Source organism: Alligator mississippiensis, chromosome 3 (genome assembly GCF_030867095.1).
Source record: "Alligator mississippiensis isolate rAllMis1 chromosome 3, rAllMis1, whole genome shotgun sequence".
NCBI lineage: Eukaryota > Metazoa > Chordata > Crocodylia > Alligatoridae > Alligator > Alligator mississippiensis.
Window position 1 is genome coordinate 193,165,580 of NC_081826.1, and position 27,322 is coordinate 193,192,901.

At 43.5% G+C, this 27,322-nt stretch overlaps 1 protein-coding gene across 2 annotated transcripts in view; it reads left to right on the plus strand.

Moving 5' to 3' along the window:
• Nucleotides 1–27,322, plus strand: part of PGM5 (phosphoglucomutase 5) — a 148,175-nt gene that overhangs the window by 102,906 nt on the left and 17,947 nt on the right. For both annotated transcript variants that reach the window (XM_019478154.2, XM_006261237.4), the window contains one exon: nt 16,902–17,036. In XM_019478154.2, coding sequence (XP_019333699.1) covers nt 16,902–17,036 — 135 coding nt within the window. The remainder of the gene's footprint in view (nt 1–16,901; nt 17,037–27,322) is intronic.

Consider the following 27,322-nt stretch of genomic DNA (forward strand, 5'->3'; position numbering starts at 1 on the left):
ACCTTGGAAGGTGCCAGAGTGCCGGCATGCCAGAAAAACAAAATGCGGTACAAGTGGGGGGAATGGGGTCAGGGCCACTGTGGCGAGTGGAGGACTGGGGGAGCGGCCCCAAACCACCAGGGGGGAATGGGGTCGGGCCCGAAACAACTGGGTGGGGGAGGAGAGGGGAACAGGGTCAGGGCCAAATTGTGGGGGGGGGATGAGGGGAGCAGGGGCTCAGGGACAGACGATGGACTCTGTCCCCACCAGCCCCCAGGGTGTGGTTGGGGGAAGCATCCCTGGCCCGGAAGCAACAGGAGTGAGCCTGGCCCCGGGCCTCTGTCCTTGCTCCCTTCCCCCTCAGCAGGAGGCAGCGATGGAGCAGACAGAGGGGGAGTGGGGACAGCATCCCCCCTGCTTCCTGCAGGCCATGAAAACAGAGCAGATGGAGAGGAGGGGGGTGTGCGGGCCGGGCCCCGATCCTGCCCTCGTCGCCATGTGCGGCAGTGATTCCAATCCCATTCTGGCCGCCATGGGCGAGCCAGGAGCGAACCGGGGTCATACCGGACCCGTCTTCAGTGCACACGGACTGTGGCCAGCAGCCCGGGCACACGGGGCTGGAGAGAACCATGGGGCGGTTTAGCGCACGTGAGTTAGAATTAGTTAAGGAGGCGTAATGGTTGATTGAAAAGATTGTTTACTTACACCCAAAGATGGTATTGGTGTAGGCTGGACAGGTTTCCAGGCACAGCTCCCGCTTGAATCCTCGTTGGAGGACTCTGACAAATCGATTGCTCCCACGGAGTTTGCTAGGCTCCGCGGGTCCGGTTAAGTTGGGTTCGAAAAGTTTCCCCGGAGTTACTTAGGCTCCGCGGGTCCGAAGTTACAGGAAAGGGATACGTCTAGGATTGTGCTCGGCGACGGGGAGAGGTGAGAAGCAAAAGCTCCGTAGGCTCGGTTCCATTGCCTCTATTGCTTGCTTAGGGGAGGCGCGTCGGGTCCGCGAGGGTCCGCAGCGCTTGGAGATCTTCACACAGAATCTCTCTCGTCCTCCCTCCTCCGGCTTGGGCAGAAACTACCCAAGCCTTTTGTACGGCTAGCAAGCCAATCGCTAGCCGCCACGTGTGCCTACATTAGGAATCAGCCAATAACGTGGCGCGAATCCTAATACAAATGGCGGGAACTTCTTTACAGCGTGTATCACTACGATGCAAAAAAGAGATGCACACTGCAAAGAAGCTGTAATCTGGCAGGAAATCCCCCGTTGCACCAGAGTTCTCTTGCAGCAGAGAACTCTACCGTGCAAAGAAAGCGACAAATTGGCGGGAAATAATTTAGCGGTGCCGAAGCGCACACACAAACAAAAAATCACAACTTTGGGTTGTGACATCCCCCCTTGCTGAGAGCATAGCTAAATTATGCCACACTCTTTCGAGCAATCTAGAAGTTTGTCGTGATCATCCAACGAGTAAACAAGCCATCAAACAAATACACAAACATAAAATTTGCTGTCCTGGGATCAAGTTACATAACAATCAAGAAATAATAATCAACATAAACACATAATCTAAACAAAATTGCACGATCAGGGCTTCAGTGGGCGTCGTGGCAAAATCCTATGTCAGGCCTTCACTTCTTTCGGTGGTGTCATCCCTCTTAGGGCTCCTCCTCACCACGCGCTCTGAATTCCGGATCTGTAAACAGAAAACTCTCAAAACAGATTAATGACCTAATTCAACAAACGTAAACAATTTTAAATGATTTCCATGGCTTAATTAGACGAAATCGTTGAAGATTCATCATCTGGCTCTTCTAAATAACGGAAACCTAACTCATAAGCTAATTGCCATTGGCCTGCGTCCCCTAAAATCCAAAGCTGCCGCTTGTTAAGTCCGGAACGCTGTAGGAGAAATCCAAACATGTATTGCTCCTCTAGGGTTCTCGGTGGTAGTGGTGGGAGATCAGATCCACGTCGTCTGGTGTCCTGAGGCCTAGTCGGGTGTTGACAGTCCCGATCATAAGACAATCTTGGCTCCATCAGGATACACAGTCTTGGCAATTGACAAAGAAGATTACTCACAGGTTGATTTACCATTGGACTGAGCAGAATTCGAAGAACGACGATGTTCTTTTGTCCGTAGATCTCGAGACAACTATCTAGACTGTGAGAGGTTAGTGGAACGGTTCCAGGATCTCGCAAGTGACGGTGAGGCCATGGTCTTATTCGCTGGAGTGATGTTAATCCCAGCGCACATGCTCTCAGGTTCCAAGCACAATACGAGACACCAATCATTGCCAGCATAAGGTGATCTGCGCCGGTATATTCTGGCCGTCCTGCATGCCACACGTGGGCTTTTTGACTAATCAGTCCCGCAACAAGCGCTGGCAGTGGAATAGGCCAGTGAATATTACATGTTATCATGTCGATGTCGGTGACATGTCCTCTACTCCACGAAGCTTGTCTCGCTAAGAAGCTTGCTTCTTCTTGGTTCAGCAGGTCGGATCCAAGTTCTATGACTAAATGTCCTAACCATACAGCTAGAGTCTTTTCAGGTTGAATTTTTGATGCTCTACATAAATCCTGCAACTCAGTTCTGGTGCGAGCATAATAGGTAGTAGCCACTCGATTAGTCGTTCTTGTAGAACAAGCTGCTCCTTCGGGAGATGATGCTGTCATAGGCTGAACTGCTGCCGCGGGGGTTACTGCTGCTGTTGCTGCTTCAGGTAGGAGGGGCGGATGCTCTCCTCCGCTTGACTCTCTCCTTCGTCGGCAGGAAGGCGTGGTCAGCTGAGACGCTGCTGCGTCGCTAGGCGGGGTTGCCGGCAACGACGCTGCGTTGATGGGCGGAGTCGCTGACCGAACTCTCGCGGGTTCGTTAGAAGCTCCACCCTTCTTTTCCGGTTCTTCCATGCAGTCTCCCTCTTGCTCGGCGCCATCTTCGACTGGTGTTTCAGGCTCCCTTTTCTCATACGCTTCTTGGACCAATCGGATCGCCATCTGCAGCTGGGTTTTCAAACTTAAATTCCTCTGCATTAGATTCATTATAGTATGAATAGTTGCACTACCTTCTCCCCCCTTGTCGTACTGCAAGGCCATTCTTTCGTCCGCAGGGCATTCCTCCATCTCCAGATTTTCGCGGAGCTCAGATGGAAGCTCGTGACCCCGTAATCTAGACATTACCATACACAGAGAGAACGGGTCGATGGGCTCCGGTTCTTCACTCTCCCGAGCATATTGTAGGCATCGGGCACATTCCTGGGTGAAAGTCGGGTTCGTTTCGCCTGCCGGGTTGGGTTCGGCGAGGGACACAGTATTGAGGGGCCTAAACAGGACCCGCTCATCTCTCATTATACACCCGAATGCCGCAGGGAGCAAGTACACTTCCCTTTCTCTCGGGGCTCTGTCTAAGGAGATTCCCTCTTCTCCCTTTAGCGACAGACGGCCGCTTACAAATCTTTCACCCGTTCCGCCCGCCTGGTGGTAAGCGATATGGATCTCTAATTCTTCAAAGCTTTTCACTTTGCGTTGGTTATTGCGCCAAGGGCAATTCCTAACCAATTCTAACTCTAGCGTGTTCTCTCTTAATTCCGTCTGAGTTGTTACATGCGCATTCTCTCCCGATCTCAATCCCATCCTCGACGCCATGTGCGGGCCGGGCCCCGATCCCGCCCTCGTCGCCATGTGCGGCGGTGATTCCAATCCCATTCTGGCCGCCATGGGTGAGCCGGGAGCGAACCGGGGTTGTACCGGACCCGTCTTTGGTGCACAGAACCGCGGGGCGGTTTAGCGCACGCGAGTTAGAATTAGTTACGGAGGCGTAATGGTTGATTGAAAAGATTGTTTACTTACACCCAAAGATGGTATTGGTGTAGGCTGGACAGGTTTCCAGGCACAGCTCCCGCTTGAATCCTCATTGGAGGACTCTTACAAATCGATTGCTCCCACGGAGTTTGCTAGGCTCTGTGGGTCCGGTTAAGTTGGGTTCGAAAAGTTTCCCCGGAGTTACTTAGGCTCCGCGGGTCCGAAGTTACAGGAAAGGGATACGTCTAGGATTGCGCTCGGCGACGGGGAGAGGCGAGAAGCAAAAGCTCCGTAGGCTCGGTTCCATTGCCTCTATTGCCTGCTTAGGGGAGGCCCGTCGGGTCCGCGAGGGTCCGCAGTGCTTGGAGATCTTCACAAAGAATCTCTCTCGTCCTCCCTCCTCCGGCTTGGGCGGAAACTACCCAAGCCTTTTGTACGGCTAGCAAGCCAATCGCTAGCTGCCACGTGTGCCTACATTAGGAATCAGCCAATAACGTGGCGCGAATCCTAATACAAATGGCGGGAACTTCTTTACAGCATGTATCACTACGATGCAAAAAAGAGATGCACACTGCAAAGAAGCTGTAATCTGGCAGGAAATCCCCCGCTGCACCAGAGTTCTCTCTAGCAGCAGAGAACTCTACCGTGCAAAGAAAGCGACAAATTGGCAGGAAATAATTTAGTGGTGCCGAAGCACACACACAAACAAAAAATCACAACTTTGGGTTGTGACAGGGGGGACAAGGCCAGCCCTGCTGGCCACGTACCCCCACCACCCCTGCAGGCGGTGGCAATGAAGTGGACAGGGGGAGGGCCAGCAAACAGAGCGGGGTCAGCCAGTCCCAGCCCTGAAGTGGTGGGGGAGAGAGGAGGAGTGGGCCTGGCCCTGAAGGTGAGGGGGGTGGGGCCAATCACAGGCCTCTGTCCCTGGCCACCCTGCTGCCCCCTGCCTGTCATTTTTTACAGGCAATTGGCTAGTATATGCAAACAATAATTAGTAGTAATAAATACTTGCACTCTGCTGCTAATTGAAACCTTTGCCCATAAGGTTTGGGGCCCTATAGTGCAGGGTGCTGTACAAACCTGCAAACAAAGCACCCATAGCAAAGTTACTGAAGTCCTAGAATGTCAGTACTATGAAATCTTTGCTGATGTCTGCACTTACCTGGTGTGGCAACAGGAAGTTCTGGCAGCAACTGCTCCTGCCAAGCAGCCAAAACGCATGCATACTACTGTCTTGCAAAGGATATTATGGGAAGGCACCAATTGCAGAGTAGATTTCATTAGCCATGGGTAATTGTGGGATTGTCTAAATGTGTCTTCGGCTGGCCACCAGGCAGGGGCAGAACCTTATATTCCGTTCAGCAGAGAGAGAACTCTCTCAACAGAGGTGGAGGGTTCTGCTCACAGCATGGCTTCAGGTATGAAGTTCTTAAATTCTGCTTGCAAAACCTTAGTGTAGTTTAAGCCATAAAAAGGGAGTCATTTTACAAAATGCAAATGATCCAATGTAATAACTGTTGATCGGCCAGAGGGAATGATGTATTATAGCCTACAGATGGAAAACACACATATTTTAATTGGAGACTGGTGATTGACTCTCAGTGTTTTCCTAATCATTCCTTATTTTCAGGTTGGAAAAGGTTACTATCCATGCAGTCTAATTTTTCTGTTTTTGAGCTTGAGTAGTAGTCAGGAAACAAGCACTGAAAATGCTGGAAAAAGTTATTTCACACCTCTCTCCAGAGATAAGGCCAAAATTCTCTGCTCCAAATGAGATTTCAATCCTGTATCCAAGATAAAGCCTTTCCTCTGAAAATACTGAGTACAGCCTATTGTGCCTAGGGCCATTTAGAGGTCATAGAGGAACAAGTGAAAATTATGGTACTATAAAATACTTAAAAGTAAAACCACAGCCATGTTATATGGCTCTGACATGTGGACATGACGCTCTGGCCAATTTATTGTGCCTGGGCCAGATTATTTGCTAGTGTAACTGTATATGCATTGTATTTTTAAACAGCATCTCTGAGTATTACACTGAAATGCACTCATAGGTTTGCCTGCTTGATTTCTTGCTGGTACCAACATTTAATTGCAAATAAGATAAAAAGGGTAAATCAATCAGGAATATTCGAACGCTCGTGGCGCACAGGCCAAGTCCCGGAGGACTGGAAAAGGGCTAATGTGGTCCCCATTTTCAAAAAGGGGAGGAAGGAGGACCCTGGCAACTATAGGCCAGTCAGTCTCACCTTCATCCTTGGTAAAGTCTTTGAAAAAATTATCAAGGCTCACATTTGTGAGAGCCCGGCAGGGCAAATTATGCTGAGGGGAAACCAGCACGGGTTTGTGGCGGGCAGATCGTGCCTGACCAATCTAGTCTCTTTCTATGACCAGGTTACGAAACGCCTGGACACAGGAGGAGGGGTGGATGTCGTATACTTAGACTTCAGGAAGGCCTTCGATACGGTATCCCACCCCATACTGGTGAACAAGTTAAGAGGCTGTGATGTGGATGACTACACAGTCCGGTGGGTGGCGAATTGGCTAGAGGGTCACACCCAGAGAGTCGTGGTGGATGGGTCGGTCTCGACCTGGAAGGGTGTGGGCAGTGGGGTCCCGCAGGGCTCGGTCCTTGGACTGATACTCTTTAATGTCTTCATCAGTGACTTGGACGAGGGAGTCAAATGTACTCTGTCCAAGTTTGCAGATGACACAAAGCTATGGGGAGAAGTGGACATGCCGGAGGGCAGGGAACAGCTGCAGGCAGACCTGGACAGGTTGGACAAGTGGGCAGAAAACAACAGGATGCAGTTCAACAAGGAGAAATGCAAAGTGCTGCACCTAGGGAGGAAAAATGTCCAACACACCTACAGCCTAGGGAATGCCCTGCTGGGTGGCACAGAGGTGGAAAGGATCTTGGAGTCCTAGTGGACTCCAAGATGAACATGAGCCGGCAGTGTGACGAAGCCATCAGAAAAGCCAATGGCACTTTATCGTGCATCAGCAGATGCATGACGAATAGGTCCAAGGAGGTGATACTTCCCCTCTATAGGGTGCTGGTCAGACCGCAGTTGGAGTACTGCGTGCAATTCTGGGCGCCATACTTCAAGAAGGATGCGGATAAACTGGAGAGGGTCCAGAGAAGGGCAACTCATATGGTCAAGGGCCTGCAGACCAAGCCCTACGAGGAGAGACTAGAGAAACTGGACCTTTTCAGCCTCCGCAAGAGGTTGAGAGGCGACCTTGTGGCTGCCTTTAAGTTCATCACGGGGGCACAGAAGGGAATTGGTGAGTATTTATTCACCAAGGCACCCCCGGAGGTTACAAGAAACAATGGCCACAAGCTAGCAGAGAGCAGATTTAGATTGGACATTAGGAAGAACTTCTTCACAGTTCGAGTGGCCAAGGTCTGGAATGGGCTCCCAAGGGAGGTGGTGCTCTCCCCTACCCTGGGGGTCTTCAAGTGGAGGTTAGACGAGTATCTAGCTGGGGTCATCTAGACCCAGCACTCTTTCCTGCTTATGCAGGGGGTCGGACTCGATGATCTATTGAGGTCCCTTCCGACCATCTATGAATCTATAAATCTATGAATCAAATACTAAGAGTACACACAGAGGAGTTTTAATCTGGCTAATATTTTATGAGGTCAAACTAATTAATTCCTTTCACTGGAATGCAATATAAGAGAGGTAAGTCTTTGTTAAGTTAGTTTTAAGGCCATTAACACAGCAAGGCCTGCTTTTGTCACATCAGCTTCTAAACCAGTAGATCAAAATCTTGGTTGGCATATTTGTCTTATTGATGGCATACCTACAAGAGACTCAGTGGCATTGTAGGAAGGCATATTGATGATTCAGTTATTTACACTGAACACCAGCAGTTCAGCCCCATTCTTTGTGGAGCTGATATGTCAGAGTCAGGATTGTTTTCTGTTTGTTTCGGCTTTTTTTCTCCCTTTTATGAGTTCTTCTAGCATGTTGTAGCACCTCTAACTACGAGGGTGGTCTAACATTGGAACAGGCTACCTAGAGACATCATGGATTCTCCATCCCTGGACATTTTCAAGAGCAGGTTGAACAGACACTTGACTGGGATGGTTTAGTCAGGGATGATCCTGCCTTGAGCAAGGGGCTGGACTAGACTATCTTGTAAGGTCTGTTTCAACCTGACTTTCCTATGATCTGAAAGTGGCCCTAGTTCCAATGCAGTCTGAACAATTTCCATTCATACCCTGTTAGAGTCAATCCCTATGCTTTTTAAAACCTCCTTCACTGAGGATGGCACATCATCTAATCTGCCAAGGTCATTGAAACTAACATTGTATAGTAATTACAGTGTTGATTTATTTTATTTTGTATGTAATTAGTTCTTCTTCCTTGGAACTTAGTCTTGTTTCAAAGTGTCCATACAGCTTACTAACATCAACTAGTATAACTAGATTCCCTAAAATAAATATTCACAGATGTTCAATGTGGGAACTATATTAAGTCTTTTAGTTACTTCCTTCTGAAAGAAATCAATCCATTCCAGTTCCCATAAGATGATGATGTTCTCATTGGTGACTATAATGATTCCTTTCTTCTTATGAATGAAAACAATTCTGCCTTATGGGCTTCCTAACACAGTTCACCTCTTTTTCCTTTTTCATCTTTTATACTATAAAGCAGGGGTATCAAATTCATCTTGTCCCATGGGCTGGTTTGTTGGCCAGACCAGGACCGAGCCCCTGTACAGCACCAGGACCAGCCCATGCACCACACACAGCAGACACCAGCCCTGTGGCTAGCCCTGCATTTGGCATGCCCTACCCAAGGCACATGGGCTGGACCCTGTGCTGTAGGGGTCAGTCTGGCGTCTCACATGCAGCTCATGGGCCTCCTGTGTTGTGTGCATTGGGTCCAGCCCATGTACCATGGGCTGGGCACACCCTGTGCCAGCCCTGCATGCTGTATACAATGCATGGTGAGCCCCTGGGGCAGTATGTGTAGGGTGCGGGGCTGGACCGGCCACATGCACTACATGCAACACTTGGGGCTGGCATAAGGTGCATGCTGCATAGGGTGCCCTGCTGAACCCATGTGCCGGCTTCGGCACAGCCCAATTTGGACCAGCCCCAGAGTCATTAGATAGGGCTAGTCTGGTGGGGTTCCACATGCATCATGTGTCCTAGACCAACCCCCTGTGCTCTGTGCAGGGCACAGAATGCTAGGTCCAGCCTGTGTGCCACATGCAATGCATGAGGTTGGGGCTGGTATGTGGAGTCAGTCCAGTGACCCATAGGCTGTGTCATATGGCTCCATGAGCTGGATCCAGGTCATGGCCTTTTATGTCGGACACCCCTGCTGTAAGTTATTTTTTTCTTATAAAAAATCAAGGAAACACCACCAATAGCCATCTGGGGAACAGTGATCACCTAATAATAGAATTCACCATAAGACGTCGAGTGGGTAAGGTAACTAGTAGGGTGAAAGTGCTAGACTTTAGGAAAACTGATTTCAATGAACTCAGGCGATTAGTCAAGGACGCACTGCAGAGTAGGAGTTCTGAAGTGATGGGAGCCCAAGAAGGGTGGCTGTGCCTTAAGGAAACGATCCTTCGGGCACAAAGCGAGACGATCCCGATACGAGGAAAAAGAGGGAAAGGGGCCAGGAGACTTCCTTGGCTGACCAGAGAAATCCAGGGCAGCCTAAGGGCCAAAAGAGGAGCACATAAAAAGTGGAAACAGGGACAGATCACCAAAGATGAATATACCTCCTCTGCTCGCGCTTGTAGGGAGGCATTTAGACGGGCCAAAGCTACCATGGAGTTGAGGATGGCATCCCAAGTAAAAGACAACAAGAAATTGTTTTTTAGATATATAGGGAGTAAAAGGAAGGCCCAGGGAGGAATAGGACCCCTGCTAAATGGGCAGAAACAATTGGTGACTGACAGGGGGGACAAGGCTGAACTCCTCAACGAGTTCTTTGCCTCAGTGTTACTAAGTGAGGGGCAGGACAAGGTTCTCACTGGGATTGTAGAGAGGCAGCAGCAGGACACTGGACTACCAAGCGTAGACCCTGAGACGGTGCAGAGTCACTTGGAAGAACTGGATGCCTTTAAGTCGGCAGGCCTGGATGAGCTCCATCCGAGGGTGCTGAAGGCACTGGCCGACATCATTGCAGAGCCACTGGCGGGAATATTTGAACACTCGTGGCGCACAGGCAAAGTCCCGGAGGTCTGGAAAAGGGCCAATGTGGTCCCCATTTTCAAGAAGGGGAGGAAGGAGGACCTGGGCAACTATAGGCCAGTCAGTCTCACCTCCATCCTTGGCAAAATCTTTGAAAAAATTATCAGATTTGCGAGAGCCCAGCAGGACAAACTATGCTGAGGGAAAACCAGCACGGGTTCGTAGCAGGCAGATTGTGCCTGACTAATCTAGTCTCTTTTTACGACCAGGTTACGAAACGCCTGGACACAGGAGGAGGGGTGGATGTTGTATACTTAGACTTCAGGAAGGCCTTCGATACGGTATCCTACCCCATACTGGTGAACAAGTTAAGAGGCTGTGACTTGGATGACTACACAGTCCGGTGGGTGGCAAATTGGCTGGAGGGTTGCACGCAGAGAGTCGTGGTGGATGGGTCAGTTTTGACCTGGAATGGTATGGGCAGTGGGGTCCCACAGGGCTCGGTCCTTGGACCGATACTCTTTAATGTCTTCATCAGTGACTTGGATGAGGGAGTGAAATGTACTCTGTCCAAGTTTGCAGATGACACAAAGCTATGGGGAGAGGTGGACACACCGGAGGGCAGGGAACAGGTGCAAGCAGACCTGGACAGGTTGTACAAGTGGGCAGAAAACAACAGAATGCAGTTCAACAAGGAGAAATGCAAAGTGCTGCACCTAGGGAGGAAAAATGTCCAGCACACCTGCAGCCTAGGGAATGACCTGCTGGGTGGCATGGAAGTGGAAAGGGATCTTGGAGTCCTAGTGGACTCCAAGATGAACATGAGCCGGCAGTGTGACGAAGCCATCAGAAAAGCCAATGGCACTTTATCGTGCATTAGCAGATGCATGATGAATAGGTCCAAGGAGGTGATACTTCCCCTCTATCGGGCGCTGGTCAGACCGCAGTTGGAGTACTGCGTGCAATTCTGAGTGCCGCACTTCAAGAGGGATGCGGATAACCTGGAGAGGGTCCAGAGAAGGGCCACTCATATGGTTAAGGGCCTGCAGACCAAGCCCTATGAGGAGAGACTAGAGAAACTGGACCTTTTCAGCCTCCGCAAGAGAAGGTTGAGAGGCGACCTTGTGGCTGCCTGTAAGTTCATCATGGGGGCACAGAAGGGAATTGGTGAGTATTTACTCACCAAGGCGCCCCCGGGGGTTACAAGAAATAATGGCCACAAGCTAGCAGAGAGCAGATTTAGATTGGACATTAGGAAGAACTTCTTCACAGTTCGAGTGGCCAAGGTCTGGAACGGGCTCCCAAGGGAGGTGGTGCTCTCCCCTACCCTGGAGGTCTTCAAGAGGAGGTTAGATAAGGATCTAGCTGGGGTCATCTAGACCCAGCACTCTTTGTTTCCTATGCAGGGGGTCGGACTCGATGATCTATTGAGGTCCCTTCCGACCCTAACATCTATGAATCTATGAAACAATAATAATACAATTAGCCATTTTGTTATGTTAAAGTCAGTGTGCTCATATCCAATAGGGAACGATTTCATTCTGTACAGCACATCTGGTGTATGCTATGTCATTGCTTTGTTACCACCATGCTAATAATTTTCTGATTAAAGCACAGAATAGTCGTAAAGCGTGGGTGCAATCTTTTTTTAAAACATTTTTAAAGGAAAAAATGTTCATTTTTACAACTTGCTGCAGCATATCTTCCTCATTTTCAAATTCATTTTTCTTCATATTTTACTTCATGGTCACAATTTCTTGCTGTTGAATACTTTCATTCATGATATTTAGGATGAGATAAGGAATGAGGTTAAAAATGAAGGGCTGTTTCAGAATTTTCTGTGTCTGTCCTGAGTGAGAGTTCTGTTGGCTCAAAATTTATCTGAATTTTTCAAAGAGGGGATTGGAATCAATATTTCACAGTTGATACTGCCTGCAATAAGGAATCAAACCCTTAGGATCACAAGGGTCATGTGATCACAAGGGATTGTGATGATCCTTAGGATCCCAATTAAGATTGGAATTTGTGCTTTGGCACCTATTTTTAGCTGATTTTTAAGGTCGGGATCTTAGATCTGTCATTACCTTAGTAAATGGTTTCTCTTTGGCACATACATGTTGTTTTAAGGAGAAGAGTCATGTGTGGCTCTTTAGTGTTCCTACTGGAGTATTCTCAGCTGTGCTGCAGGAATTCTAGCCTTCTGTGAGATGTATCAGCTGTCATTCCCCCCCATTTTTGGTTTGTGATCAAGCATCTGTCACCAGGAAATGTAAAATGAAGAAAAGAACTGGAAAATGCTATAGGAAGTAAATACATGCGGGGAGAACCGCATGTGTGAGTGTGTCTATGTGTGTGTGTATAATGAAAGAATCCCAAGTGCCAAAAATGCTGCTAGTAGTGGGTTACCAATAATCCTGTAGGTGATGAAGCTGTTAGGATTGTGGAAGTTAGTGTTCACAAGTTCCATTTCTTCAAAAGATTGTGATTTAAGGATGAGGGGTTCTCAGAAGCCAGTGTACCAAATGAAACCATTGGTTTTGAGTATTATTGGTGCCAGGTAAAGGTAGAGTGCTTAGAGACAGTATTTGAACAGTCTTGCTAACTTTGTTATGCTAGTGGCCAGTGGATTTGGTTATATTGCTTTGGACTGGTTGTAAAATTGCTTTGATGCTGCTCATATCTCCCCTTATTATTTATGAGAGTGCTCTTTTTCTGCAGCCTACAAAGCTGGATGGCAAAAAAATGTTGGACACCTTAAGCTACCTGCCCTGAACATGGCATTCTTCCAGAACAAAAGTACAAACTTTCAGTGGTATCTTTAATTTACCTTCTTCCACCTCAGCCCTAGAGTTGAGGGCAACCCATCCAGCCTTGACTTGACTGCGTTTTATAGTACTAACTTTTTTAGGCATTTGGAGTAAAATCATGGCTTGGTTGAAATCAGTAGTATATATCCCACAAATTTCAGCAGGGCCAGGAAGTTAATGGGGCCAGAATTTCACCCCTGAACTCCAAAATTGACTTGGCAAAGCAAATTCTGGAGAGACAGAGAACAGAAGGTTAATACACTACTCTTTCTGTTTGACATACATATCCAAACATTTATAAAAGCCCATTCTGAAGCTCTTTTCCAGCTATTCATGTTCTTCAATCACATAGTTTATGCATAATGAGTATAAGTGGATGAACATTTGTTACACACATATTTAAAAAATTGGACATCTGTATCTGTCTTAGCAGCTAAAAGCATTATTCATAGAATCACATAAGTTAGAAATGGAAAATACCTATTAGGTCATCTAATTCAACCCATTACCAGTGTGGATTTTTTTCCTGTTACATATTTTCTAGTTTTAATGGGTAGCATTGACCAAACAATTCTTTATATGGTGGTAGAAATATTTCACCACATACCTGAAGAACCAAAGAATTTCCACTCATAGTTAAGCATTTGGAGTTCTGTCTTGTTAATCTAACTGGTTTCTCAAATGGCTCTTGGTAGAAATTGAAGATTCAGAAGTCTTTCTCCAGTTTCCGCAAGGCTTGTTCCACCACAGGCAAAGGAGACAAGGGGCTCAGAAAACAGTATTTTACTCGGAGCCTTTTCCTACTAAACTCCAGTGTGTTGGTGTTCTTTTTCTCTTTACCCTGTGTCTATGTTAATCTCTTCCCAGTGATCTGAACTTCAGGCTCCATCTGAAATAATGTGTACTGGCCTGACAGGTGCTGTCATGGCCTGGCAGCACCACTATCTCCAGGGCTCTCATTCCTACATCTGTTGAATCATCTTCCTCAATATCTGTTTTTCCTTTGATTCTGTTCAATAAGTAGAAGAAAATGGTAGGATATTTTAATTCTTTATTCAGTCAGATTTTTAGTTTTATCCTTATTGCACCAATGTAAACCTGGAGTATTTCAGCAGAAGGCAATGAATTGCATAAAAGGGATACAAGTAGGGAAAGAGACTGAGGCTAAATGGCACCTTAGAAGAGCATCAGTGGTATATATCAGGAATAATAACAACAACAACAATAGTAGCTAATTCTGTATTTTCTTACCTGTGACACATACCTTTCCTCCCTAAAATTGAACCTGATTTTCTGCTTGGGGTTGGAAACACCCTGGTTAGATTCCTGTTCCACACTGTAGCAATTGTGGTATTACAGTTCAGGCAGCTGAGGGAATCATTTGACCTAATGGCTAATTGTTTTTCACTCTAGAGTTATTAACAATCATTTCTCCTTTTTAATGGTCTAGATGTTCTTTTAACATCTAGCTATCTGCTAGCTGCCACTGGCCTGTTTCACAGCTTCTTTAGCTCAGACATTTAGCTCTTTAGGTCTTCAAAATCATAGAGCCACCCAGTACAACCAGTTTCCAGCAGCAGCTAGAGATTGTTATGCAGGAAATGGAGGGTGACTCTTCCCAGTGATCTGAACTGCAGGCTTCACCTGAGATAATATTCGCTGGCCATACAGTAGACGTTATCTGAGAAAATTAGACTGCCCCTGCTCTATGCATCCATAACTCCGGAAGAATCTTTTTTTCTTCATTCTGCCTTTTAAAAATAAGGTGTATTGTATATTTGGGAGCATGTTGTATGTGATAAAATATGAAAATGCAACCCTTTTCTAAATGTAAGTAAGAAAAGAAAGTATTTGAATGAAGAAAAAATCGGAACTATTTGAAGGCTTGTGTACCTGTCTGAAAAGGGAAGTGTTTTTCAAACCAGGAAGACAAATGACCTAGTCTACATCTCTATCCAGATCTTCCCATTCCTTGGAATTACTCTTGCTTCCTAAGAAGCCAAGCAGTGTGTTGACAGACAGAGAAGGCTGGTACAAAGTTTTCTGTGTGTTTGAATAGAGTTGTACAAAACAAAGTCAATTGGTATGATGCTAACCATAACGTTACAATAACTGTAGATTGGCCAATGTTGTTCATTATTTATTTACACTTGTGTAGTATCTAAAAGTGCTAGGCATGGAGATGCACCTAACTGTGCAAGGTACTGTATAGACACAGAATAAAAAGATGGTCGCTGCCCAAAGAGTTTTCAGTTTAATGTTACCTATTCAGTTACCATGCTAGCAAATTGTGTTTAAACCATCAAAGGTATGTTGCCCATATGTTACCATATAATAAATGCTAGAAATCATAATCAGAACAGGCATTTACTTTACAGCTGCTTTCACACTGAACATCACAAAGTCTCAGAAGGTAAGGCTAAAAGAGGTAGCCTTGCTTAGGAGAGGGAATTACAGTAGCTGGTAACTTTTAATACAGCTTTTCACAGAATTACTAGTTCTGAGAGGTGTTATCTTTTGGGCTAGGTGCAGACATTCAAAAAGCCCACAGCAGGATTGGTTTAAGCTACACAGTTTTCTGTAAGCAGCATAGTTTAGATTGGTAGTGAACAGAACTGACATTTGTTCTTGGGGGTGGAGGGGGGGGGATCTTAGACCGAGTTCTGCCATTTCTAAACCAATCTATGTGTGCAAACTTCTGTTCTGTTACAGATATAGAGTAATTTCTGATCACTTATACTGGTAAAAGTGTAATTTCTATATCTGGCCCTAAAGGAAATATACTTGATAAGGGGCTCTTGTACACTTCCTTCATTTCCACCTGATGTGAAAAAAGTAAAGCACCTCAATCAGTAACTCCCTCAGTACCACTGAAATGTCTGACTAGAAAGGTATAATTTTGGGGCAGTATTTTATGATGTTGTTTGCAGGGCCAGGCTGTGGTTTCTCTGGCTTTAGGTGTCTGTGTGTGAGGGATTATTTGTTGAGGCTTCCATCCACATAGTTATGCTGGAAAATCTCCTACCATATTTTATATCACCTCTTTCATCTTTAGCTGTTTGCTCAGTTAAGGCAACCAAGGCTGGTAAGTATAAAATTATGCCTACCAGCCTTTGGGCAAATTTGACCCACATTTATACCTAAGGCATTCCCAGGGAGTTAGGGAAGAACTTAGCCCTTTGTTTTGTAGGCAGCACAGTGGCAGATAGGGAAAGGAGTAGAAAGCAGAGCAGCAGATCAGGCAGGGAATCAGAGTAGCACTTGGGGAGGGTGCAAGGCCCCCACTGCTTGAACTAATTCATTTTAAATGTGCCCTGACAACTCATAACCACCCCTTGATGCATATTCTGTGAGAAATAAAAAAAATGTAGTTTCCTGTATTTAACTCCACTGACTACTTTCTTTGGGACACAGAACCCCCTAATTGCTTTGCAAGCCGTTGGGTTCATCAACTGCTGTGTTCCACTGTGCCTTATCTAGTGCTAGTACAGGTTTCCCTGACTAACCACAGTTTTGCCAGCCATGGTTTTGAGTATACATGCTTAATATTTTATATACCATTTTGGCTACCACAGTATACAGTTCTGAGTAACCATGGTTTTCCGTGGCTGCACATCAGTCCGTCACCTGCCATTTTTCCCATAAGCCTTTTGTCTTGCCAGCCACAGTTTTGCCACCCATGGGAACTTTCAGGAACCTAACCCCAGTGGTCAGTGAGGGAAACCTGTATTATACATCATGCTACCCTTTTGATTGCAGTGGCAGGGTGGGACATAAGAGAATTTCAGCAACAGCAAGGCAGCTGGAATATAAAGACCCCAATAAAGCTTTTACATTGTTTTTTTTTTTATATTAGCAGTACAAAATTTTCTGTAGCACTTATAAGACTCAGTGGACATCAGGTTTCCATTGGGCTCAGCACTATACATTCATGCAGTGAGAAGGTTCTTGCTCTAAAGTGTGGAATAAAGGAAGTGTTCTCGCTCCTACCTTACTCTAGGGAAACTGACTTGTAGAATGATTCACTGAATTGCTTTAAGTTACAAAACAGCAAGAGGCAGGAACTGAACCCAGATCACGCTTCTAAGCAATGGGCTACAATTTTTTAAAGTCGTGGCTGATGTTCATATGTTCTGTTCCACAGGGGCTGCGAATTATTTTCTCAGATGCTTCCAGGCTCATCTTCAGACTCAGTGCATCTAGTAGTGTGCGAGGTACCATCAGGATCTATGCGGAAAGCTATGAGAAGGATCCCAGCAAACATGACAAGGAGCCACAGGTAATAAAACAAGCTTTAAGCACTGCAAAAATCCATGTAACTCCTAACTGCAGTCCAGGGCCCTGTGTAACCCAATGGCAGGTGCCCTCATAGCTCCTCAAGAAAATGTTACATTTTTTCGCATTTAAAGCACAAAATATTGAGCTCTGTGTCTGAGCAGTTCCTTATGAACAGTGCTGGGTTTGGTTATGGAAAGTTTGTTCTTGAACTGTTGAAAGATGACAAGGAAGCTAGAATACTGGATAGCAGTGGGAGATTTTGTAGGCTAAGAAGAATTCCCACAACCTGCAGGAAGTAGGCTGATGTCCTCAAAAACAGCATAGAACAATCAAGCAATAGCAACACCCTGCTTTTAACTATCCCAGCCAGAAGATCCTATTTTTCATTATGATGTAGCAGTGGACTGGGGTTTAGTTTTATAAGGGGGTTGAATTGTATTTTTATGTATCATTAATCTTTTAAATCAGGCACCTTTGAAAGTTACAGACACACATAGACTCTCTTTGTTAACAGAGTATTATTAAGGTTCATAGGACCATAGGGAAGTATGGCTGGAAGGGACCTTGCAACGTCATCTAATCCAGCCCTTTGCTCAAGGCAGGATCATCCCAACCAAGTATCTGTATCAAGTATCCCGGTGCTCTTGAAAAGTACCAGGGATGGAGATTCACAGCTTCTGTGGGTAACCTGTTCTAGATAATTTGACCAACCTCATAGTCAAAAAGTTCCTTCTAATCTCCAACCTAAATTTCCTCTGCTGCAGCTTGAATCCATTGTTCCTAATCCTGTCCCCTGTGGGCAGACAGAAAAACTCCTCCATTCTCTCTATTATCACCCTTCAGGTATTTGAAGACTGTTATCGAAAATATTGCAGTGTCAAAGGATTGAAAAATTAGGAAATGTATTTTCTAAGTTCTGGGTGACTGACATCACTTTGACTTTTTAACATAAGACTTAGTGCATGTGTCTGTGTAATTTCTAAAAAAAAAAAAAAAATTGAAAAAACAAATTACATTTTGTGTCATTGTATCAGCAGTTACCTGGGCAGTGGCAGGACTGAAACTTTTGGAACCACTGAACAGACGTCTGCTACTTGAGCTAACTGAGTAACTGATAGCAGTGATAAGTTGCCATCCCTATGGGGCTAGCAGCAGAAGGGAATGATACTCTTCACCTGTAAATTTAATTGCTATTTCTTAACAGCAGAGCAATGTTGCAATTACCACTTGTGGTTTCAATTCCAGATTCTGGAGAGAAGTATGTTCAGGTGGTCACAGACTGCCTGCCTTCTGTCTCTGTTTCTTTATGGCCCTTTCTGTTTATGTCCACCCAACCTATCCCCACTGCAGTCTCCTTGCCACCTAATTTCGGTTTCTCCTATTGAGCTCCATATTTGAATGCATGCCTTCCCTCCACACTCATTGTCAGTTCCACTCTCCCTCCAGGCCACTTTCCCAGTCTCTTTGGCAGTCATTACATTTTCTTCTGGCTGCTTCTAGCTTCCAAGGCAATCTGTATCCCTTCTCCCCCAACAGTGCTTTCCTGCTTTTGCTTCCCAGTCCCTCTCTTGGCTGTATGCTCTCGGTTCCCAGCTGCCTGTCCTAGTTTCCCACCCCAGATCCATCACCCAACCCATTCTCTCCATCTTTCTTTTTCTCCAGAGCCTGCATCTTTATCCTTTAGCATTTCAGTCAGGCTTCTTTGTCCTCCTTCTGTACACTGCCTGTGTAGCAGCAGGGTCAGTCATCAAGACCTTAGACAACAAGTCTCCTTGCTGTCAGTGCCAGTACCTGACATCAAAGCAGGTCCTGGCTGCAGGAAGCAGCAGCTAAACAGAAAATCCTGCTCAGCCCCTGCAGCCCTGGGCTTTATTATGCCCCATACAAGTGGTGGATAATTTGGCTACCAAACTCTAACAATTCTTGACTGAGCATGTACAACCCAAGATTTTTCAGTGGCCAAAGATTTTCACAGGAACAACTCAAGTTACATCCCTGATGTAAAGGCAACTCCCTTGCCAAAAATTAGAGCACAGAGTTGAGTGAGCTTCCCCTTTAAAAAAAAAAAAAAAGCTACTCGGATTTTTTTATTATGAACAAAAAAAGTGTATGATTACCTCAATTAATTTGCAGAAACAGCTGAACTGTTCCAAAAAAAGTAATTAGCCGGAGTCATGGAAAATTTGAGGCTTAACGTAAGTGTAAGAAAGTTTTATAAGCTACTGGAAAAAGGTTCTTATAATAGAAGTATCAGGCAATTTTAACTACTGATAGCACTACCAGCTCCATTTATAACATCCAGAAGGAATTGCTGAGATTTTGTCTAAAACTTTTAAGGTAGAGTTGTCCTTACTTGTTCTTACAGGCTTCTCTGCAGTTGGCCAGTGTTACTTAGGCATGGCTATACAACAGAGTGGTGCAATGTAGAATACCTTGCACTAGCTCCTGAACCAGAAGTGCTATAGCCAGTTGGTGCTGATTAGTAGAGTTTATCAGCCCATGTGCAACTCTGTATAAATATAACTATATTTTACTGTCATACTCTTTTTAACTGAGTGGGGTCAGAGTAAATATGTCCAAGTCAGTCTCACAGAGATGGAGACTGAAAGAACACAGTTGCTGTTTTAGTTTATCTAAACCCTGCTTTTTTGAGTGAGTGAACAGCTCATGAAAATAGGGAATAGCAGCTGGAGAGTGAGGTCCTCTGTTTATTCCCAGATCAGGCATCAATAGACCTGACTCTTGTAGACTAATGGGCTCCAGCTTCATTCTGGAGGTACCATCACTGGGAGGAAAAGTGGGTCTTCATGCTGACTAAACTCATCATCTATCTGCTAAGATGTCCAAGGCAAGTGGCAGCATATAAGAGTTACAAAGCAGACTGCCTCTCACACTATAATTTTTTTTTTTTAATAAAACCTTTACTATGGCTTATTTTAGAGAATGATCAGAAGTCTAGCCTGGAATTCACACTGCTTTTTACTGTCTGGAGAGAAGGAAAACATTGGCTTAGAAATGCAATTGTAGTGATAATTGGACGAGCAGACAGTTCCCTCTGTTTAATTCCCTTAGAGTAAATCATTAGATAACATACTTCTCCTACGACAGCAATGGATGTATTTCAGACCAAGAGCTCTTGCTTTTTTCCCCTCTTTGCCAATCTGGATGCACTAGTACTTACATTCCTACAGCAACTAAGAAGCCATTCAAGGTTAAAGTACTCACATGATTGTAATCTCTCTTGGGCACAGACTGCTATCACTGGATAACAGTGATATATATGTTGGTTCAGTGTGTTAATACATTGGGCATCAACCTGGTTGAAGCCTCCAAGTAATAATGTAATTGTATATATAATTATAAATGTATAATTATAACGACTAGGTGCTGCAGTGCTCAGGAAAGCGGGAAAAAAAAGAGAAGTAAGCTTAGTCTTGCAAGGAAAACCAAGAAATGGTTAATTTTCTACTAAAATTTTGCTAGCACCCAATCCAAGCTATAAATTAACATTTAAAAAAAAATGCATTGTCCAATAGGTTGTCTGGGATCATTTAGTAAATGCTTCCCAGTGATTCTTCACAATAAAAGTACGTTTGAGAAACGCAGATGCCAAAGTCCAAGCAACTTCTGAATCTCTTGTGAGGGTGAAAGTTGTAGGAGTCTGAGTCATATCATATTTGTAAGAGAAATATACATTTTTGAAGGGAGAGTTAAAGTTAAGATTGTGTTTCAGTGGAGTCTGACACCCCAAAAACCCTATTGCACTGGATTTTAGGTCTTTGATTTTTGCCATGGATCTTTGGCAAACACTATTCTGGGATGGGATGTGGCATGTGAAATTTCAGGAAGGTCCTTCATTTTGTGAAAAGAAAAGAGAATGATGATTGGGTTTATGATGAGGAACTCCAGCTTTGGTCTTACGGTCTCAGTAATCATTGGAAGGAATACAAGGCAAATTATGAAAAGTCCCCTGCTCCAAACCAAAAAGAATAAAAGTGATTTGTAATGCAGCTGTCACCAGAAACATCATTTTTCATAAAAATTTCCAGTTTAAGCAAAAAAAAAAGTTTCTTTTAATGTAACTGTATATCAGCAAACGATTTGTTTCAGAATAATGGAAACATTCGCTAGTTTTTTCTATGTAGTTTGGCAAATTTCTGCAAACATATGTTTTTTTTCTTCTTAATTAGCTAGAACATTTAATTGTCATGGTAAGTAAATTTTTAATTAGGGGGGCCATGGAAAAAGACTCCAGGAGAGCACAAAACAATTTTTAGCAGTTGTCTCTATCTTGGCTTAAATATGTTTGTAGTTGTTTGATTTACAACATGATTTAGCCGCGCTGTACACAGATTAATAAACATGTTTTTAATGAGAAAAAGACCTTGGGTAGAGCTTTGACTTTTTCCATGCTGCCTGGGCTCAACTTTGTTGTAGCACAGACCAGACACAACTGTAATTGTTGTTTGCACTTCATAAGCAGAACCTAAATCAAATGGAAACACGTCAGTGGAAGGGATAGAGCTAACAGTAGATTTCCACTCTGGACACATCTGACAGGTTTGCAGTGGACTTGTAGTAACTTTGCAATCTATGAAGCAAACACAAGGGTCTGAACATATTTCCTGTGTAACAAATCCTGACAGAAAGAATAATTTTCTTTTCAAATGATTTATGCCTAAAGCTTTATGAAGTTCACTGGAAAACAATATGGAACGTTCTGCCAATCTTCAGTTACTTAAACTTTCTAACCTCCCTTAATTACAGGCAGGGAAAGTCTGTCTTTTAATGGAAAAGCTTCAGCAGCAATGAATTGTTTCATTTTAACCATCGTAAGGCAAACAGGATAAGAGGAAGGGAAAGAGACACAGAGTTACATTTACCTTCGGGTGCCCTTTGAAAAATATTCTAAAATAAATGTTTAGTGTTGAACACTTAATGTTTCTAAATAGGTGGAAAATTGCAGATATATTCTAAGTGCAGTCTGCGCTTCTGAAGAGTCTGGTTTAAGGGAACAGCACAACTAGACAATACACTGTACAGAAAACAAAATGGGGCATTATATACAGCAATGATTTTCAACCTGTAGTCCGCAGACCCTTGAGTGCCTGCAGACTACATCTAAGGAGTCTGTGAAAGGTGACTACGATCAATCAAAAATATGTGAATACTCACACTTACAATTCCAAGGGATCTGCACCTCCATTTGAAATTTCCAAAGGGGTCTGCATCTCCGTTTGAAATTTTTTAGGGGTCTGCAAATGAAAAAAGGTTGAAAACCAATGATATACTGATATACAGCCATCCTGTATGGCTCTGCCATGATATATCAACTCCACCTGTAGCAACTCCATTTTTATGTATGTGTAATTCTATCTGGAGACTGCCCCCAAAGTGTCTGTCGCTGTAGAATGGAGCCTTTGCACTACAGACTGGATCCAGGCTATTTTATTTTAAACAAAGCAGCAAATATGTGAGATTGCTACAATTTTCTTTTGCTGTCAGTCTGCGGTGAATTTGAATACACAGTCCTAGAGGTGAAAAACGAATTTCCTTGCCACCAGGACACCTGAATATATATTCATAATTTTTTAATGCTTGATCCTGAGCAGAAAGAAGAAACAGGATGCATCTGTTTTTTAAAAGACCCTCAGCTCATTCTGCAACAACTCTAGCAGAGTATGCGGTGAATACAGTTCTTAGGAATACAGTTCTTAGGCGGTATCTTTCTAAAAGCAGTTCCTAGTGAACTGTAACATAGGTGGGTTGGAGTGCCCTCTTATGGCAGATAAAGGCATTTAGTAAAGAGCTCTTTTTAGTATCCGTAAGTAATGGATTTGGAATGGTCGCCCGCTTATGCTCCAGAAGTATACAGGAATAATTCTAGGGCCATGTTTTTGTCTTGCTCCTCCCTGAGGATAGTAGGGGGTTGCAGGTGCTGTTAAGCAACTTGCCTATGCTGAGTGAATGGAGACAGAATATAGTCAACTACCACCAGCTGGACTTGTCCCCTTGGTCACAGAGCAGTGCTGGTTGGTTGCGCCAACCTGCAAGATGTTTTAGAGGAGCTGTGTTATGCCAAGCTTCTGTGCTGATTCATGCAGGATAGAGAGATGGTTCTTTATGTTAAATCCTTCCCCTAATGCATTCATGCGGGAACAATTAGGATTTCCCCTTTAATGCTACAGATAAATAACCCCTTTTGCAGCTAATTGCACAATGGAGTATTGGTTCCTCTTTTCTAATACAAGACATTTCACCAACAATATCAATACCAAAAGTGTCAAGAACCAATTATTCTTAATGAGGTAATGAACTACCTTTTAAAGTGGGTAAATCATTCTACTTTCAAGTCATCCTCATCTTAGAAAATAAGTGTTTAGAATTATGCAGACAAATATCAGTGACTCTGGGTGGATATATCCAGACCAAAATGAGCAGTTAATAATAAGGAGATCTTTTTTCAGAGAGAGTGTTATTGGCAGCCAGGGGCAGATTCTTTTAGTACTGGTTGCACTGAGTTCCTGTTGAGGTTAATGAACTTCTTATGCTTACATCAAAGGGAGTTTAATGGAATTTTAGTTCTGAAGGTCTCTTTTGTTTAACAAATACTTGTTTAAACATAACATTTGAGTACTTATCTGTGTCTGATGTTCTCAATGGACAGTTTTTGAAAGGTAACTGCTCATGGTGTGCAAATAAGTTGGTCGTCTTGGGAGAATACTTACTTTTGTTTTAATGTAATTGACTTTCATAACTTCCCAGTTTGTCACATATCCTTTTTGTATTCTGACAGCCAGAAATTACTGTGTTTGTACCATTTCTGTACATCACAAACTAAATCACAGCATTATTTATTGCCTCTGTTGTTTTGCTGTCTAAGTAAGAGAGGCACTGCTTCTTACAACAGAGTCATTTTCCTCTAATACTGCCTGATCAGGTCTTTTAATTATTTTTTGAACATGTGTAAAAGATTATCATTTTTCAAAAACAAATGTTTTTCATTGCCTCATGCTTCTGCTCATTTTGATCCAACTGATATAAGAAACAGAAGGGCCAGAGCACAAAAAGAGCCATCTTCACATCTGAACCAAAAACAAGTATGGCAAGCTGAGGGGAGTGCCTCTTTTCATTATATCTTTCAGCTTGGTTTTGCAAACCATGATGGTCAGTCATTTATAATGAGCCTGATATAAACATTCAAGCTTTTACATTCCCATTCAAACCAAACCAATCTTCCAGACTTCTTGAAATTTGCCCATCCTGTTTTTATTCACCTTTTGCAGTTTTGCCTTGACAGTGTAGATAAGTAGCAATCAAAAACACAGTATAAAACATGCATACTGGCAATCCAGATAGACCAGTTGGTTGTTTATAGCACTGCATGAGATACAGAGGCAGTATGTGAGATTGTGTTTGAGTTAATTTCTATCGAAAAGATGGAGAAATAACCACTTGCTCAAGATAAACAGAATTACTTGTTCAAAATTCAAGGTAGTCTGTTATACTTTATGGATAATGAACTCCTGAACTTCACTGAAGGTGCAGGAGGCACTATGCCTAGCCAAATATCCTTGTTGCATCCGAACATACACATAACTGTCTAAAATAGTGTAGCATTACATTCCTATTATTGAAAATCTTTTTGATGAATATCTGATATGGATGAGATATTACAAATGTTTAAGGTTACTTTCTCTGAATAAAATTAGAGAGCTCCTTGCTGAAGTCCTTCATTAACTTTCATTTACCCTTTGAATAAGACTCAAAGGTGAAATTCACCTGAGTAAAGGAAGTTGCAATGAAACCTGGTTTTCAAATGTTGGAATTGTTACTATGTACCTAACATACTTTGAGCCGATACAGTTCTCTTTGGCAGGATGTGAGGGAAGCAGAACAGCGTATCAAAAGAGTTAGTATTTTCCCTTTTTTGAAGTGTTCCTACAATGCTTCCTCCTTCTAGACATTAAGGCACACATATCTTTGGATCCAACACCACATTTATTCCAAGCAGTAAAATTACATTATCTCTATTCTGGCTTTTACATTCTTCCAAGAGTAGTAACTCCTAACAAATGGTAGTGGCTGACTTAATGCCAAGAGATAAGCAAACTTTGCTCTGAAATTCATATATGTTATTACAGCTTGTTATATTTAGATATGCAAAATACCAAATGACCTATTTTTCTGCTAGGATGTATTATATAAAATTTTCTTTCTTTTTGGATTCCTATGTAGGCAGATTTTACTACAAGCACACAAAATATCACAGGTCACCTCTTTAATAAAAATGGTAAAAGAAAATTGCTGTTCATCAGCCGTAATTTTTTTAATGTAATATGATTCCATTGTAAACATAGAAGTTCTAGGACAAAGTTTTCAGGCAGTCACATAAGTGTCACTTACTTAAAAATACATATTCACCAATGAGTAGCATAACAAGGGGTGGGCCACTGGGGCACCAGCCCTGAGTGCTCACTTGGCAGGGATGCAAGAATGTCACTACTAACCCAATTGCTGCAGCCACCAGTGCCACCTCTGCCACTTCGGTAGCCCCTCCTGCTGAATCTGGTTGTCACACCTCTGACTCCAACCATATGTCCTGAACTTATTGCACAGCCACCTGTACCTGCAAAACATTTTCTGTATGTTTGTAGTCTCCTGAGGAGTGCTTAGTTATGTGCTTTCTCATATGCAGAAGGTATTTATATATTATTTGCAGGGATTTTTGTCAGCTGCTGTGCCTGAGCATCTTCTGGTAACCCGCTTCCTGAGTGTTCTTTGAACCTCAGAAACTTAATATTGCTTTTGAGTTGTGAATGGATTTTTTTTTTATTTACCCCAGACCCCAGTGCCTCCAGAGAAATAAACTGGAACCTCATTATGTAATTTAAAATATTTTCATTTCACTTTGCTGCTTCTTGATATATAATCTGAGATTCATAATGCAGGCATTATGCTGCAGGGGCAAACCCCAGAATCCCTGCCCCCTACATAGGTAGTGCTGGTGGCACAGGACCCTCTCTTGGGCCTTCCTCTGCCAGACAGCAATGGGAGAGATGGCTGCAACGACCTGTGAGCCACATGGTAGCTGCTGTGAACCACTAATTGGACAGCCCTGATATGGAAAAATGAAGAGTTTTATACCCAGAATTCTGAAAAGTCCTACAATTACACTTAGACTAGTTGTGTTTTTTTCCCACTGCTTGGACATATTAATGAGTATCTTGTGGGGGTCCTGGGACTCACTAGGAAACCACAAGGGTTGTATGAAAGCTTGAGACCTGTTTTGTAAGCTTGTTTATTCCTTAAACATAAAAAGAGAGTCGTATTGAAAAATCTGCAGTCTTAAAAGTAAAAGATATGGAGTCTACACTAATTAATAGAATGGAAACTCAAAGAGAACATGCTAAACATATATACATGCTGTTGATTAATGCTAAACTGGCTTGGAAGGAATGAAACTCATTAAAAAAGTACATTGTTCTTCATTCAAATTCCCAACCTTTTGTTATTCATACTTCCCTATTTTTTCACCATTGTCATTTGAGGAACTATAATACAGTGTCCTTCGCAAATAAATAGTTGGGGTAGAAATCTGTTGATAAGGATCTCAGTATTGTGTTCCATGAGCTACATTGCAGCCTCTTCTTACTGGTCTGGATAGTACTTCTGATGTTTTTATTTGGGATCAGTTATGTTGGCTAAATAATGGAATGGTTCCACAGTCTCTGAATTATCAAGTGTAAATTGCTACTTTCTGTCCTTGTATAATTCTAGTTGTTTGTTTACGGGGTCAGCCTTTATTTCATGTAAAAAAATTGATATTATCATCTGTCAGCAATCAATCAGGTTCTTCTGAAGCCTTTTTTTCTGTTCTTTTGTAAGTTGAGTGGCTATATAAAATTGATTTGGAAGATTTCATCAACATCCTCCTCACATTCTGTGCAAATTCTAGCATACATGTTGAGAGACAATCATCTGGAAAGTTGCTCTGTGTTATGGGGAATAAAAACTGATTCTTTTTTTTCCTTCTTTAATTTTGATACTCCAGATTCAGAGAGAAAAATATGAAAAAACAGAACGTTTTCTTCCTTTTCAGATAAATTCTACCTGGCGAGGCTGCTGTTAGCAGGAGAATTTTGTTTATCTTTCTGTGACGTATTTTAGTGTTCCTACCTGTTATTACTTCAGTGAGGTACTGAAATATAGGATGACTGCACTTGAGTTGTCATTTAGTCTTTTCCCTTTTATTTTTGTCACCTGAGCAGAAGGCAAAGACCAGGC